Here is a 16,937-nt window from a genome sequence, read left to right as displayed (position 1 = left end):
ACGCGGTCCTAAAGATAATTTCGTTTGTTTCGGATCTATTAATTTTTTGGCCTTGGACGCCATTTTCAGTCGAATGCTGACATTATATTAACTCAAGGCATAAAATTGAGCGAATGGAAATTGTGAGAATCACTTTAAAATCACGTGTTTATTTTCGGCCTCTACCTTTGGTATGGTGATTATACGGTTCTAATATCTACAAATGATGTGACAGTAACAGGTCACATAAGGTCAGCACCAGGCTCCACACTGTTTTAACCCTAGACTAAACCTTAATTTTGTTTTAATCAGCAAAACAAAGTTAATTTTATACAGGAATAATTATTTGTTTTGTGCTTGGGGCGTAGTTCATGGCGTGAAGTACAGACATTCGGCTTGGACAAGCTTATTGATGGTAATACAACTGTGAAGCAATAGATCCTATGCATGTATAAAATTCGAGTTTCGTCATGTGTGGTCATTTTGTGATTATGGAACAATTAATCTTAAGATTCTCGGAAATAAGGGCGAACATGGACCTCTGGCCAGCTTCAAGCAGTTATTTGATTCGCCTTGTAGGTATACCCTTGCGTGTTAAATACAGATAGAGAGATAGAGATAGAGGACGGAGATAGACTGACGGAGATAGACGTATAATATCCTAAATATTCTATATGCCACTTAAAACTGTACAAGAAAATCCAGAGAATAGAATAATTTTACACCCGACAAGTTGTCTTTAGGTGCTATCAAGTAGCTAAAATGACAACCATCTAAAGCAGGTATGACAACCATCTAAAGCAGGTACTTAAGTTTAAACTATAAATAACGTTTTTTAAATCTTTTCGACGAAAGAATGATTAAAAATATATTTCCATATAAAGCATGTTTCCATCCGGTAATGGAAGTTGACTACGTCATGAACCCTCAACGATGTATAAAGAAATATTATTTGCATATTACTCCAGTGCATTATCTAGTGTCATCATGTAGCCATTACTTAGAATGTTTATTGATTTTATGTAACAATTAAAATCAGTTTAGTTTTGTATGTCAAAATTCATGGACATTGAAGCAGCCGAAAATGTGATTTCTTGCACAAATTTTTTATGAAGTTAATGAATTTAGCAGCGATAATTTAAAATCTTTGAAGGACATCTGTTTTATATGGAAGCTAGTTTTAAATTTCCTTTGCTTTTATGATCTGAGACCAGACAATTAGTGATAAACAGTGTGCAGGAGTGCAATCTTTCGAAGATTCAAAGGACAGATTTTAACCTTACCAGGAAATATTAATTGATTGTGTTTGCGTTATTCATTTAATCCAAAACCCATTCGGTTTCTATTGTTACTGGCAGCGTCATAAAGACACACGACATACATTACATGCAAGGCTTTTAGCCGAACTACAAATAACAATAGAAAATATATAATATGCAGTAGTTATATAATACTTTATTTAAGTTTCAAAATAAAACAATCGGCAGATTCATAAAAGAAAGCCGTTAGAACGAATGAAAGATGGATTCTGAACGATTGGAGGAAATATGTGCGTGAGAATTTCTAGCGTCTTCTCGCTCAGCGAGAATTGCTCCTATGAAATGCAATGCCTAATTACGTATATAAATGACATCCATTTACTAAAAATGTAGTCCACAATGTCAACTTAAATTCCAAATGACGCTTGCAGCATGCACTCTCAGGCTCAAAAACAGGAAACCACTTTAAAAACGGAAAATTAAATATTGTAATCTTATGGCGTCATAGTTGCCTAAGAAAGGGGGATTAAAATATTTTATTTTTTTAAATTGTCATGATGTGGGGATGGTTGTTCTGAGGGTGCAGAGGAAACCGCATTCAAAACAAAATATATACTTTTAACCTATAAAAAGGAAAAGATCATTGTACGCAAAATGAACCATCGCCGTTCTAGACCTAAATCGGCATAAATGCAGTATATAAACTTATACATAAATAAAATAGCTTCCTCAAACACTTCCGACCATAAAATGCGGTCTGGCCTGAAGTTTTCGCCAACATAACTTAAGTTTGGATTTGGATGTAAGTCTACAAAAGAGTGATCGGAATGGTGATTACTAAGCCTTATTACAACTGGTCAATCTTTAAGTCTTGAAATACATGTAATGTTTATCTTAACATTGAGGCTAGGACACTTGTATGTTAACAAGTAAATGACACAGGGATATGAAACATAAGTGACCCCATTTTTGTCGAGCCTTCCTTTTATTTACATAGAAAGTAAAAAAAAACCTTGTTGGACTTACTTTGAAAACATTGACGTTAATATAGGATGTGGACGAACGGACACGGACATCAAATAAATCGCTATGTCGAGCCCCCATCACAGAGGGCTCGACCCCAAAAAATGTTTGATCTATACATACCTATATATTTGTCTCTTTGTAACGATATAAATCATAACACATCGTTTGCAGTCGAATAATTTGATAACGATCATTAGATGAGGTCAGTAGGCATGACACAACTCCGCGGGGAATCGTTTGTTTTCTTTGGATAACGGTGACATTGTAATTTGCTCGGCCAAGGAAGTCCTCGATACAGAAGCTGAAAGTCAAGCTCACAGTCCGCTTTTACGGACTTGCATAGTTCTTGACACGGCAACGTGAACGGGTTTTCATTTTTAATACAGAAAGGCATGTACGTGCCGCATAGTAGGAAAACTAGGTTTGGAGAACAGCCCGATCGAACCAACGGCTCATAAAATTGCATTTCTGTCATGATTTCTTCCAGTGAACGCTGAAAGAACATGTTCGGGAGGGATCCAGTTTGAAATGCAATATTCTGACACATTGGCAACGGGTTTTTGTCGCAATAAGTGTGTTTTGTCTGATTGGGTGATTGCTCTGGCATTAGATCAATGCACGTGTCTCTCTGTGTTGGCAGACCACGACATTTCAACTGCTTTGGCCACTTAGTGCCGAGTTGTTTCAGAATCCTTCCACACAGCTTTTTGGCTTTCACACACGTTTTCTTGCATGGCGGCAGAACTCTCGGTGGGTCATGCCTATACTCAGGGAGGTAGGTTCCGCACACAAGTTGTCTGAAGTTATTGGAACAACCGTAGTCAATGAAAGACCAAAGAGGCTCTAATACCCTGAAAAAATTAAAAAATAGTTGTAAAGATTTGTGGCTTTAACATGATGGCGGAAATGCTAAACTACACTGCGCTTGCGTTCCATCTTGAGTTGGCTGGTTGCTTGTTTACGAAAGAGAAGGGGATGGGAGAGACTCGTTCAGGCACTCTTGGGTCGCTTTGCCTCTCAAAGGCCGCGTTGAGTTACAGCCTTTTCCTTGTTAAACTCTGACTTTTTAAGCCACGTACAACCCGACAACCAGTCTGTCTCTAATGGAGCAAAAACTGTTCAGACAAGAAAACCCAAATGGGACCGTTCCTTAATACACTGAGTGGGATAAAGAATGGAGACTAAAGACGAAACACTTAGTTTTCCAACTGAATAGATTTCTCTTTACAGGTATCAAACTTCGAAAATATAAAATGCTTCGACCAGTCCATCGCTTTCATTAGATGTCTCCGAAAGGAAATGTTTATAAAGGGACGATTTTGTCCCAACGTTCTTGATAAAGTCCTATATGACGTCAGTGCTTGACGGTTATTTTAGGCTAACGTCAATGCTTGAGGTATATTAAGCTAACGTCAATGCTTAACGTCAATGCTTGAGAGGTATATTAAGCTAACTTCAATGCTTGAGAGGCATATTAAGCTAACGTCAATGCTTGAGAGGCATATTAGGCTAACGTCAATGCTTGAGAGGCATATTAGGCTAACGTCAATCCTTGAGAGGCATATTAGCCGACCGCTCCGGTGGCCTAGTGGTTAGAGCGTCCGCCTCAGATACAGTAGATCGTGGATTCGATCCCCTGTTGAGTCATACCAAAGGCTTACAAAAATGATACTAACAGTTGCCTCGCTTGGCGCTCAGCATTAAGAGGTTAGTGTTAGGACTGGTCGGCCTAGTATCAGGATAATGCGACTGGGTGGGACATAATGCTACATGTCTGCAGCATGATGCCCCCATGCTAGACATCACTATAAACTGCCACACTTCAGACATCGTAGCGATATGACTGAAATTTTTTTTAAAACTACGTTAAAAAATCCACATCACACACACATTAGGCTAACGTCAATGTTTTAGAGATATATCCGGTTGACGTTAAACCTTGAGATGTATATTAAGCTGTATATTAAGCTAATTAGGCTGAAAAGTGTCCGACTATAGCAATATGCAGAACGATTGTCTTAGTTTACTATTTTAAGTTACGACGGAAAGCAGGATTAAATTTGTTTTGGCTCGACGTTCTCCATTCCTTGGGGTGGAGATTATAACTATAGCATAACAATAAATACAATTTTGAATGATGGCACGATAATCTGTCGTTAAAGGGTACGTCAGTGTTCTTGATATTTAAAGTAAGAGCATTTGCATTTCGTTGATTTATTATTTTTTATAATTATAAAAAGTCAAATTGTGCAATAGAAGATGTAGCTTTTTCCGTATTCTTTTATTTCCTGATTTCGTTTTGCTCTGAAATTTGTATTCTTTGATGATGTACTCAACAGAGTGAATCGTGAGAGAAACCAGAAATATAAAAATAACCGAAACGATGATTTTTTTAGCTGGCCTATTAGGCACACACGAATTAGTTTTGCTAAATAAGCCTGTGATTTGTTAGCTAAACCAATAGGGTGACGTTTCCAGTTTCGAAACCCATTGATGAATATGGTAATACCTGGAATTTATACACGTTTTTAGATAGACAGACGGACAGAGACAGATATAGAGAGACAGAGATATAGAGAGATAGACAGACAGAGACAGAGAGATAGACAGAGATAGACAGACAGACAGAGATAGAGAGATAGATAATTTTCTGATGGACAACTGTGATACATTTCTTCAAGCTTGCAGTTTCAAATGTTAATTTAACACCTGAAGAACATGTAACGAATGTGGAAGCAGACTGCAATTATCAATGCTTGACAAGGATATTAAAATATAAAAATAATTTTGTTAAAGTATTTTAAAGTATCAAGCTCATCTTACAATGCCTGACAAGGATATTGAAATATAAAAACGTGTTGTAAAGTATCAAGCTTGTCTTACAATGCCTGACAAAGATATTGAAATATAAAAACGTATTATAAAGTATAAAGCTTGTCTTACAATGCTTGACAAAGATATTGCAATATAAAAACGTGTTGTAAAGTATCAAGCTTGTCTTACAATGCCTGACAAAGATACTGAAATATAAAAACGTATTATAAAGTATAAAGCTTGTCCCACAATGCTTGACAAAGATATTGCAATATAAAAACCTGTTGTAAAGTATCAAGCTTGTCTTACAATGCCTGACAAAGATATTGAAATATAAAAACGTATTATAAAGTATAAAGCTTGTCTTACAATGCTTGACAAAGATATTGCAATATAAAAACGTGTTGTAAAGTATCAAGCTTGTCTTACAATGCCTGACAAAGATATTGAAATATAAAAACGTGTTGTAAAGTATCAAGCTTGTCTTACAAGGCCTGACAAAGATATTGAAATAAAAAAAAAAACGTCGTAAAGTATCAAGCTCATCTTACAATGCCTGACAAAGATATTGAAATATAAAAATGTGTTGTAAAGTATCAAGCTTGTCTTAATTTCTGGTATATATTCACTATTTTTAGAGCTACCATCCCGACAAAATGTTCTTTGCCTAAATTAATAACAGACTGTGTGAATTTATAATTGCTATGCTTGTGATAATTATATTCAAAATACGAAACTATCCAGTGAGACCTAATTTTTTTTGGCATTTGAATATAATTATCACAGGCATAGCAATTATAAATTCACACAGAAGCTAAATGTGGTTTAGATTTACTTTGAGCTAGGCTTGAAAATGGGTTAGCTTCTTTGGTGACTGTCTGTCACAGTTAGACTAGCATAATGCACATACTGATTCTTTTAGCCGCCATGTCACAGGAAAATATTCAAAATAGCTCTTTACTATCAAAATTGAATGTAAAAAAGAGGGGTTGGTGGCAGTGTTGGTCAGTATAAAAGCCACCAGTTGAATAAGGAATTAACCTGACTGCCTCAGTCAAAATCAATCTCACATGCATGCTTTCGACAAAAATCATTAGTTGGTTTTTATTTCTATCTATAAACTGCCCCGTGAGACTTTAATTGTCAACCATCCCGAGGCATTGCTCGAAACCTACAGAATACTACAAATAGGTCAATGAGCTACACAATGGGATAAAATACGTCATTGATTCCGCCAGAGCCGAAAAGTTCCAAATGATGAGTATCGTAAGCCAATCAGCACGTTACAAATCAATAGTCTATCTAAACTAAAGCCAATCGGAACAACCTTGGTCAGGAAAAATAAATAAACATCGGATATGAAAACCAAATAATTACCCTTTTTGTGGGAAAAAATAGCACACAATTCACGCTAATCTGAGTTTTCTCTGACCCTTGCCAATCCATTTCTTTATATTTGGACATTTATGTTGTGGTGTAGGGTCAGTCCACTGCCTATCGAAAAGTTGGAATTCGCCGACAATATTTGGTGTTGGCATAGGTTATAGCCGCTTACCAGCCAGCCTAGCAAACTTTAGCGACCTTTCATCGAGATTTACCTGCATGAATTCGATAGGAATATGATTTATTTTCTTAGAAATTGCGAGTATAGCATTCTTTATGTCTTTAATCCGCTGACAGACGAGATGAAGTACAGCGTTGATGAAATTTGACCTAGAACTCGCCATTTGCATTCCGAGTCACATGACTACACAAATCTCGCAACCTACATGTTAATGACATCAGAGGTCCAATAGTCACGTGATATCAACAACAAACCATTTCCGAAATTGTTGTATATAGAACTCTAAAATATTAATTAAAAGTCACATAATGTTTGTACATAAATATAATGCACAATTATTTCTCAACATATTTATTCTGATAACAGCTACCAGAAACCTGTCGATATCGCTGCAGAGTTAAGAAATCCAGATTCATCAAGTACTAAGCACGTATTAGAGAGGCATCTTGTTGGTATCACGTGACTACCACATTGACCTGTACTCTCCGCTTGGTGAATTTGGTTGTTTCTAAGTTGCTGCAATATTTGCAGATTTCTGGTCGTTGTTTTCAGAATAAATATTTTTAGAAGTTTGTGTTCTTTCATTTTTTGATAAATATTACGTGGCTTTCAATTACATGTTCGGTTTATTTTCCTACAGCAACATTAGAAATGGTTTATTATCGATATCACGTGACTTTTGGAACTGTCGTCATTGACATGTAAGTCGGGAGATTTGTGTAGTCATGTGACTCGGAATGCTAATGATGAGTTCTAGGTCAAATTTCATCACAAAGCTATAGTTTCGTCTAGTCTTTTAGCGGATCAAAGACACAAAGAATGCATTACTCGCAATTTCTGGTAAGCGGCTACCCTATGCCGACACCAAATGGTATCGGCGAATTCCAACTTTTCGATTGGCAGTGGACTCGGACCCTACAGCCCAACATAAATGTCCAAATATCAAAACTGGGGTGGCAAGGTGTCAGAGGAAACTCGGACTAAGTTCATGCGCGATAAAGTAATTACTACGCAACCTACAATCCATTTCCTGAAAGTACATGGACTAAATTACATGTTAATTGAAACAAACAAATATTGTAAACTGAAATTATGTTTTGAAATTTTTTTAAAACGAATAAATGCTTTTCGCTATCTAAGCCGGCACGAGAGGAATGTATTATTATTAGTACAGAGAGAGAGAGAGAGAGAGTCACCTGTAAACTTCAACTTGAGTATTGTGTCCAAAACTATTTGGTAGCTTAGTCACGTTGTACGTGATTAGGTTTTGACACATGGGCACTATCACGTCCTGTGGTCCATCACCTACAGTGGACGAAGAGTCAGAAGCCGATGTCATCACCGTAGCGTCTCCGTAGCAATACCGACTGTATATGGCCATAATTGCTGCTACACGAAAGAAGGCTGCCATTGTAGTTTTTAATGGTGGCAACCTCTTATATAGAAGGTGCGGAAATGTACCTCCCACTCGTTGCTGTGAGGAGAGAAAGCTATTTTTGTGCAGCATTGGAATGTGAGACATTTTCTTGTATACTGCTCAGTTTTAAGCAAGGTTTCTTAGCAAATATTCCAAAAATCGTCTGTCTTCTTGTCAGGTTATTGTGTTTTTTCTTCTCTTGTGCATTGTACAGCAGGACTACAAATGCTTCTTAGTTGCCACGACACTCTACTTTTACCAAATACCGTTGTAACTTACGTCATTCTAAACCTTGCACTGAATTTTAACGTTGTCTGTGTAAGTACAAAATACTGTCTACACAGATCTAAATTACATAGCGGCTTTAAACACTTCTGAGATACCTTGAGGATGTTCATTTCCCATTACCTTTATATGAATATTATCCAGGTATAATTTTGTTAAGAATATTCAACAGCTCTAACATAATTAATGTTAAGAAATAAAGAAGAGGAATCAAACTTATTATTTTTAAATTAGTTTACATATTGCTTCTACAGAGGAATAAAACAAGACTGTTTTTGAACATTTTTATTGGCGAAATCAGAACAAAACACACACACACACACACACACACACATATATATATATATATTACAGATGATTTGGTATTGTTTATCAGTCACGGGTGAACCAAAGGACACCTTCTTATAGAGTTAAGTTTCGTTTAAAACAAGGGATTGTTTTGTTAATTTTTTTTAAGGAAGGAAGAAATGAAAAGGAGATGGCGACTAGCCTAGCTGATCTACCTTCATTAACAAGCTTCACTATGCAATTTTGGAAAACACAAATAGGGTCTAAGCTGGCATTTATTTAATTTGACAAGCTTTCATTCCTCCTTCCTTAGTTCAAAGGTATTTTTGCATTCAAAATATGTTATAGTCACGCTGCGTGTAACGCCTTGAAAATCGCATATTTGTCTCTTATACTGGCACATGGCATGCGTACAAGTACGCTCATATTGAAGTCTTAGAATTCACAAGCAACGAGTACACATGCAGCGACTATTAATATGCAAGTTCGATAGGTTGGAAAAAGAAAATGAAATCATAATAGGGCTGTGTTTTGTGATACTTTACGTTCCCTTCGATTATGAGACATTCGCCACATACACTGGTTGAAGTCCATAATCGACAAACATGGTGAATCCGTTTAATACACTCGAGTTTAATTACATTTTTGATAATTACAAGTTGTAAAGATTCATCAAGGTGACAAAATGTCATTTGTATGCTTGTACCAGTGAAGAAAGAGAACTTGATCTTATAGTGCTTTAGTGTCTGGCCGTCTGCTTGTCTGTCTGTCTGTATGTCTGTCTGTATGTATGTATGTATGTGTGTGTGTGTCTGTGTATGTATGTATGTATTTACGTGTGTGTGTGTGTGTGTTAATATTAGTAAAGATCTATGTGAGAGAGACGGAAAAAATAGGACGAACAAGGTGAGAAGGAAGATATGAATAAAATAAAACGACACTGCACATTTTAAATGTTATATTTCGCTGACATTTTATAAACAAAATTTTGACCCTACCCATACAGATTTCTTTAATTTCAACATTATTGATATTTCGCTGGAAATGCTTTCAAATATACTGTATTTAAGCATGATAAACAATTGCTAATATAAATGAAGACAAACATCAGGCCAGATCAAGATTTTGTATTTCTTTTAGAAGTACTAGGGTCTGATAAAACTATTAGAAATACTCGGGTCTGATGTGCAGTCCATAAATACTAGGGCCTGATAAGGCTATCCATAAATACTAGGGCCTGATAAGGCTATCCATAAATACTAGGGCCTGATAAGGCTATCCATAAATACTAAGGCTTGATAAGGCTATCCATAAATACTAAGGCCTGATAAGGCTATCCATAAATAATACGGCCTGATAAGGCTATCCATAAATACTAGGGCCTGATAAGGCTATCCATAAATACTAGGGCCTGATAAGGCTATCCATAAATACCAAGGCTTGATAAGGCTATCCATAAATACTAAGGCCTGATAAGGCTATCCATAAATAATACGGCCTGATAAGGCTATTCATAAATACTAGGGCCTGATAAGGCTATCCATAAATACTAGGGCCTGATAAGGATATCCATAAACACTAGGGCCTGATAAGGCTATCCATAAATACTAGGGTCTGATAAGGCTATCCATAAATACTAGGGCCTGATAAGGCTATCCATAAATACTAAGGCCTGATAAGGCTATCCATAAATACTAAGGCCTGATAAGGCTATCCATAAATACTAGGGCCTGATAAGGCTATCCATAAATACTAGGGCCTGATAAGGCTATCCATAAATACTAGGGCCTGATAAGGCTATCCATAAATAATACGGCCTGATAAGGCTATCCATAAATACTAGGGCCTGATAAGGCTATCCATAAATAATACGGCCTGGTAAGGCTATCCATAAATACTAGGGCCTGATACGGCTATCCATAAATACTAGGGCCTGATAAGGCTATCCATAAATATTAAGGCCTGATAAGGCTATCCATAAATAATACGGCCTGATAAGGCTATCCATAAATATTAAGGCCTGATAAGACTATCCATAAATACTAAGGCCTGATAAGGCTATCCATAAATACTAGGGCCTGATAAGGCTATCCATAAATATTAAAGCCTGATAAGGTTATCCATAAATATTATGGACTGATCGGGCTGTTAAAAATAAGCATTTCGAATTTGAGCCCGTACTCTAAACATGATCCCTTCCTAATATTTTGGTGAGGCCAATTTATGAACATTTGCCTCAGTTTTTTCCTTAAATCATCTGACTTGGTTTTAAAGCAATTGTACACCCAACACAATGATGAAAATTCAGTTTAGGATATAACAAAAAGTTTAGATGTTGTATCCAAGCAGGATTTAGTATTTCTATTGTAAATACCGAATCAAGAAAAATTTGATTCATTGTTCACGAACAAGCGTCACCTGCAACATCAGTAGTCGGAGTATCTCATTAAGAGCAGATTTTGAAGCAGATAAAGTCCTTTGGAGTCGGGTAAGACTTCAGTACACACCGTATTGTTCTTATCTAATGCATCAACATGAGACCCTGATCTAGCATCATTTAATGCGCCGGCATATCGGAGCCTGGGTTGTTTGTTCTCCTTGCATTTTTATGTGAACAGCAAAGACCCTTATCATCAGGCGCATTCTTAATGATGTGGTGGTAAATACGGTGAAGAGAAATGTGACGGTAACTGTGATTAAACCCGAGACACTTTAGAGGTAAGGATGTGTCACTAAGCAGAGATGTGCTTTAATTATTTGACATACATATTTCCTGTTGTCTCAGTTATCCAAAATCACCTTTCATTACTACTACTGCTGCTGTTACAACAACAACGATGACGATGACGGCGATGATTTGTCTGTGGTGGTTGCCCTTTAATCATATCGCATAATCTTATTTAATATTAAAGGTCTCTTATAAGACCATATTTACAACCGATATTCACACTGCCGGACTTTTATCTTGTGTCGTCCCCATTATCGGGAAGCACGAGATGTCTTGTGGTATTTGATTTGTTGAGACTCTTTATCTTTCATTTCTTACATTGGTAGCATTACATTTGATTGTTTTTTTTTTGGTGGGTTTTTTTTCTTCTTCTCCCGGAATCTGTTCAAAAATCGCAAGCACGTAACCCGAAATTAAAAAAAATTCGAGCGTATAGACTTCTCTATTGTGAGATAAACTCGGATAAAATTTTCAATACTTTATTGCATTGCTGTATTTTTTAAAGAAAGAAAATAACGTGTTTCTTTTATGTATCGAAAATTATTTAAATGGTTTTTGTACAAGCCATGCACTCTGAAATTTGACCTATAGCCCGTCATGTGGGAGTACTGTTGTTGCAGTCAAATTGCCTTAGGCATGGTATTATAATAAGGATGCCAGCATCTTGTTAATTAGACCTTTTTGTGTGGGTAGCATGAAACGAATAAATGAATGACAAAGTTGCAAGTATTATAATTTTATAGGTTTTAAAATAAACATTTACCGGCCATCAATTTTGGCAAACAGTGATAACTCAGTTCTTTTAAATCAACAGTTTTAGCTTTTCCAGAAAACTACTATAAACGTCGAAAAAATTGCAATGATGTAAAATCAAGAATAAGTAGTTCTTACACATAACTATTAAATATTACATACAAACGCACAAGCACGAGCGCAGTTTTAATTGTCATCATCGTTAAGTAGGTATTTGTTCGTTATCTTGCGTAATTGGTTGGTTTTCGTTAATTTTGTATTGCTTTTTTAGACTGAAAGAAGAACATCATAGCAGTCTGGTAATATAAAGTACAGAATGTTTATGCATATCTGTGACTGATATATAGCCCCTTGTTTTTATTCGTAGCCGTTTGGAGTGCAGTCGGCGGTCAAAGGTGCACATTTGTTTGCTGAGCGTGAATATTTAATATAAAATAAGAGCGCACTCGTTGTTCCTGGCTGTAGCGTTCCAGCCTGAAATCAGTTCGAAAGCTTACATAGTTGTGATATAACATGTAAATGACATGATTTCACGTAACCCTCTGACTTAGTGTCGATATATATCGATAGATTAGACTTGTCGTTGCCATTTATAATAGGATTATAATAGTTTTACAGTAAAGTGTGGATTGCGTAACTCGATAACATATATATCCAATGCCAATCATCAGTAAATATGAATATTTAATTAAAATAAATTAAATAAAATTTATATATTGATAAAAGTGGACACTTTATATTAATTGATGTAGCTTGAATTTTTTGTCTCTTTGTTATCTTGTGGCCTTGAAAGCTTAGCGAGGTTCCTTGAGGGAATATATTAGAATAATTTGCAAGCATCGGAAAAAAAATAATATCTCATCATTAGACAACTCTTATAAAATTGTTACAAAGGAAAGAAATAGAGAATAAATTGTTGTAACTCATCCAGTGAGTGACACTGTATTGCTATCACAGGTTATTTACTTAAACATAAAACAACAAAAATAAGAACAAGGAAGAAGAAAACTGGGTCATGTGCATTAATATTAATCCATAATGGCGTCCGTAGGCAAGCTGCTTTTAACTCGCCTGAATTTGGGGAGTGCGTCCCGCCGTTTCTCAACGTCAGCCGTCACAAGGAGTGAAATTCATCAGCATGGAATTCCAGGCGCGGTAAGAACGTGTAATTGACAGCTTTCGCTCTGTCTTGAAGATGAGATTCTTTATTTTGAGTGAACGGGTTTATTTTCCATGCACCAAAATGGGACTTTATTACTTTTAAGTGTTAATTTCTGCACCATACGTATATGCATACTGAGCTATAATCAAACGTCAGTAATTAACAATTTTGCAATTCAATCACGATTTTAATTGCATTCCAATCGCATGCTGTTGGCCGATCTTTATCAAGGGCGATTGGGCAACCAAACCAAACAGCAACGAACAAATTAATCTCCTGTTTATTTTGCGCACACTAAAAATATATGCATCTTATGCAAAAGTGGTACTTATATTTGGTAATGTTTTGTCATTTCCGTTAAAATATGTCATGCATAAGATACATTACGTTTTAAATTTATTTTTTAGTACGACAGATAACACAAGATTAGACGTGTATTGGCCATGACCTATAAAGTTCTTGCTTGTAAATACAAAGCGTGTCCCAGCCTTATCTGCAACAGAAATCCATATACAAGTGTCCATTATGTTTATTATCATTTATGAGGTTATAAGAAAGATTGCAATGATGTGCTGTCATAATGTTTGCGGGATGGGTCACTTTAACAGTTTATAACATAACATTCAAATGCAACTGCAGTTTAACCATCATGTCCTCTCCATCGTTAAAAATTGTAAATTTGGCAAGAAGAATGAGTGTGGTTAAAGAGATGGTTAGAATTATGGACTTATCAGTTAATTTTACGTAAATGTTGAAAATATTTCTTAGAAACACTTCTAAAGTTGTTAAATTAAAACCTTTCAAAAGTTCAAGAAGAATATGTTCTCAGTGCAAAGGATATTTAATATACTGGTCAAAATGATGATTAAAAAGAAATCAAGCTGTACGTGTACCAATCTACATTTAGGTTTTGTTTTAGAGCTTTAACTTTAGAAAATGGTAATTGTATTGAACTTAAACTGAAGCGATTGGACACAAAAATATTTGCGCCATCTATAGGGTTGGCGACAATTATCCAGTTAAAATGTTTATCCTGGATATAGTGTTTTGTTGAACTTGTTGGTTGCTAAAACTTGTAAACGTTGTTTTGTAAAGTAGTATTACAAAGTTGTGTCGTGACAAATTGAAACATATAACGCGGTATATGTATTTTTACATTTCATTTCTTTTACGGAAGAATGGAGGCTGAGATCATGGGTTTGAGAACGCGGAGTAATAGTAGGAAAATAAGATTTTAGTAACTTGGAAACGTTTTGTTTTCTTTGCACAGTATATAGTCCGATCGGATTTTTCTTGCATTAGTCCGTTGGGGTTGAGTGTTCGCAGTCAGTGAATCTAACAGGTTTCTTTTGAATTTCCTTTTTTTCTGTGCGTCATGTCGAGTTATAGGCAATACAGTCAAGGATTACGTCATCAAATGTGTGGCTGAGGAAAGAGAAATGTTTCGCCATGAGCTTCTTTTCATTTTGTTTTAGTTTGCTGGTCTGATCTGGTGAGATTCGTTCTAATATTTAACTTCATTCTTTCTTTTTTCTTTCTTTCTTTCTTTTCTTCTTTCTTTATTTCTTCTTTCTTGTTATAATAATAATAATAATAATAATAAATTCTTCTTCTTCTTTTTCTTCTTCTTCTTATTATTATTATCATTATTGTATTATTATTATTAATATTATTATTATTATTATTATTATTATTATTTCAGAACTTACCGATAGATATAAGTAACCGCTACAAGCTCACCGCTATTTTCACAATTTTCTTCTGTTCCGGGTTTTCTATCCCGTTTATAGTGGTGCGGCACCAGATCCTCAAGAAAAATTTGTAATAGGTAAAGAACATACTATTGTGCTATTAGGCAACTAATCTGTCAGTATGTATGTATGTATGTATGTATGTATGTATGTAGTGCCGACATGACCTTAATTGCCATTAATTGTTATAGCACTACATATCAGTTAATTTTCCCAGGAACTATAAGATAATATCAACTGACAGGAACAAATTATGTCAGTTTCTTCAAATGCTATTTTCATGTAAAGACTGGAAATCGTTTCGGTTTTATAGACAGTAAAATATCTAAAGTTATAAAAATGGGGGAAACTGTTATGAGGTAAATACTATACTTTATAGAACGATCTGCGCGGTAAACAGCGTAAGGATTGCTTAAAACTTTCGTTTTCGTTGTTTGTTTTTTTGTTCTTTGTTTAATTAAGTCGTACGCTCTGATACTATCCACAAGCAATATCATTGTTTATTTCTTTCATATTTGAATTAATCCAGGATAAACTTACTAAGTAGTAAATTTAGGTATCTTGTGTAATGATCTACATATAAAATATCTTTTAATGGTAATATTTCTTTATCCCAACGACACTATCATACGTAACGGACACAGAGTTATCGCCCCTGGGTCAATGGGAATGTAGCTGGTCGACAATGATACAGTAATACCTCGTGCATTCGCGTTTCTGGATTCGCGAATTCACGGATTCGCGAAATTTTCATTGGTACCCTCTACGTACATGTTTTCTTTATTTTATTGTTTTGTATCTTCGTTATATGACTTCTGTGACATATGAAGTTTACCTAGTTTACCTTCCTGACAATGACAAAGAAAACGTCAGTCATTAAGTTTACAGTCCCATTCGTTACTTGGTTTTACCTTACTGTGAGTGCAAAAGAAAACGGCAGCCAATGAATTAGTATAGGGGTAATATTAGTATACATGTACCGTACTGTAAATGCGCTAGTGTGGCAAATACCCATTAGGCGATACTGTACTCTATTTTTACGTCAACCATTTATTTCTCTTTTTAAGGGTAATGTATTAAGCTAACTTTAAAATGAAATTAAAGTGCTTTGGGAGCACGATTTGGGTCATATTTAGGGTTTAAACCCTAGAAATAAGCATTTATTAGCATTTTTAGTGACTCGTACCAAACATTCGCGAGTCCTCCTGATCCGCGACTGGTTCTGGAACCTAACCTCGCGAATGTTCTAGGTATTTCTGTAGCTGCAAATAAGGACAAAATATGTATGTAAAGAAACCCCCCCCCAAAAAAAAAAATAGAGGTTATCTGCGATGATTCTCCACCGGGATTGTTCTAGCTCTTAAGTCTGTTATAGATGACTGTTAAATTTTGTTCGCTATGACTATCAACCAATGAAAAATCATTATAAATGTGTTATTGTTTCAGAATGCGGTCGCAGCAGTACCGTGGATCTAGATTGATTATGAAGAGGATAACAGTAGTGGAGCGAAACTCGCATTCGGATTCCAAGATTTTTGAATAGTGCTTTAATGAAATAAAACTTTTCATATATTGAATAGTACATGCTTGGATGTAAAATATATTTGCATCAGTGATTTGACCGTCCCCTATTCCCCTATTCTCAATCTCTCTCTCTCTCTCTCTCTCAAACTTTTTTATGAAGTTTATTGCTTTCACTGATACAATATACAAGGCAGTAAGAAAACAATCAATGGTTCAATGTAAGAACCGCAAAACACATTCTGAGAAACAGAACCAAACGCAAACATCGAAAGCAAATTTCAGGGTCGTGTCATGTGTTTCTCAGTGATCTCATTTTGTTCGAAGTTCAAAGTACTAAAGCGCATCTTCATATTAAGCTGCATTATTTAGCTGTTAAAAGTATATGAG

At 35.6% G+C, this 16,937-nt stretch overlaps 1 protein-coding gene and 1 long non-coding RNA gene across 2 annotated transcripts; one reads left to right on the top strand and one right to left on the bottom strand.

Moving 5' to 3' along the window:
• Positions 1-1,414: 1,414 nt before the first annotated feature.
• On the bottom strand, positions 1,415-8,372 carry LOC149795991 (frizzled-5-like). The gene is made up of 2 exons (XM_089965905.1): positions 7,839-8,372; positions 1,415-3,115 (listed from the first exon to the last, which is right to left on the bottom strand). Exons 1-2 carry the CDS (start codon positions 8,162-8,164, stop codon positions 2,458-2,460), a joined length of 984 nt encoding a protein of 327 aa, XP_089822031.1. The 5' UTR covers positions 8,165-8,372; the 3' UTR covers positions 1,415-2,457.
• Positions 8,373-13,111: 4,739 nt separating this feature from the next.
• Positions 13,112-16,598, top strand: LOC149795990 (uncharacterized). Its single transcript, XR_016422470.1, has 3 exons — positions 13,112-13,268; positions 14,978-15,103; positions 16,473-16,598. It is a non-coding gene; the product is annotated as an uncharacterized LOC149795990 (long non-coding RNA).
• Positions 16,599-16,937: the final 339 nt, after the last annotated feature.

Source organism: Sinohyriopsis cumingii, chromosome 7, assembly GCF_028554795.1.
Source record: "Sinohyriopsis cumingii isolate HCF-2022 chromosome 7, ASM2855479v2, whole genome shotgun sequence".
In the NCBI taxonomy this organism is placed as follows: domain Eukaryota; kingdom Metazoa; phylum Mollusca; class Bivalvia; order Unionida; family Unionidae; genus Sinohyriopsis; species Sinohyriopsis cumingii.
The sequence above is the reverse complement of the archived record's forward strand: the minus strand, read 5'-3'. Positions and strand labels throughout refer to the sequence as shown.

Bases quoted from the DNA above. Each gene is read 5' to 3' on its own strand.
- LOC149795991 (XM_089965905.1), bottom strand. From the start codon at position 8,164: ATGTCTCACATTCCAATGCTGCACAAAAATAGCTTTCTCTCCTCACAG. The intron at 3,116-7,838 runs GTGACTCTCTCT...TAATTTTTTCAG, and splicing joins ACTCAAGTTGAAGTTTACAG to GGTATTAGAGCCTCTTTGGT.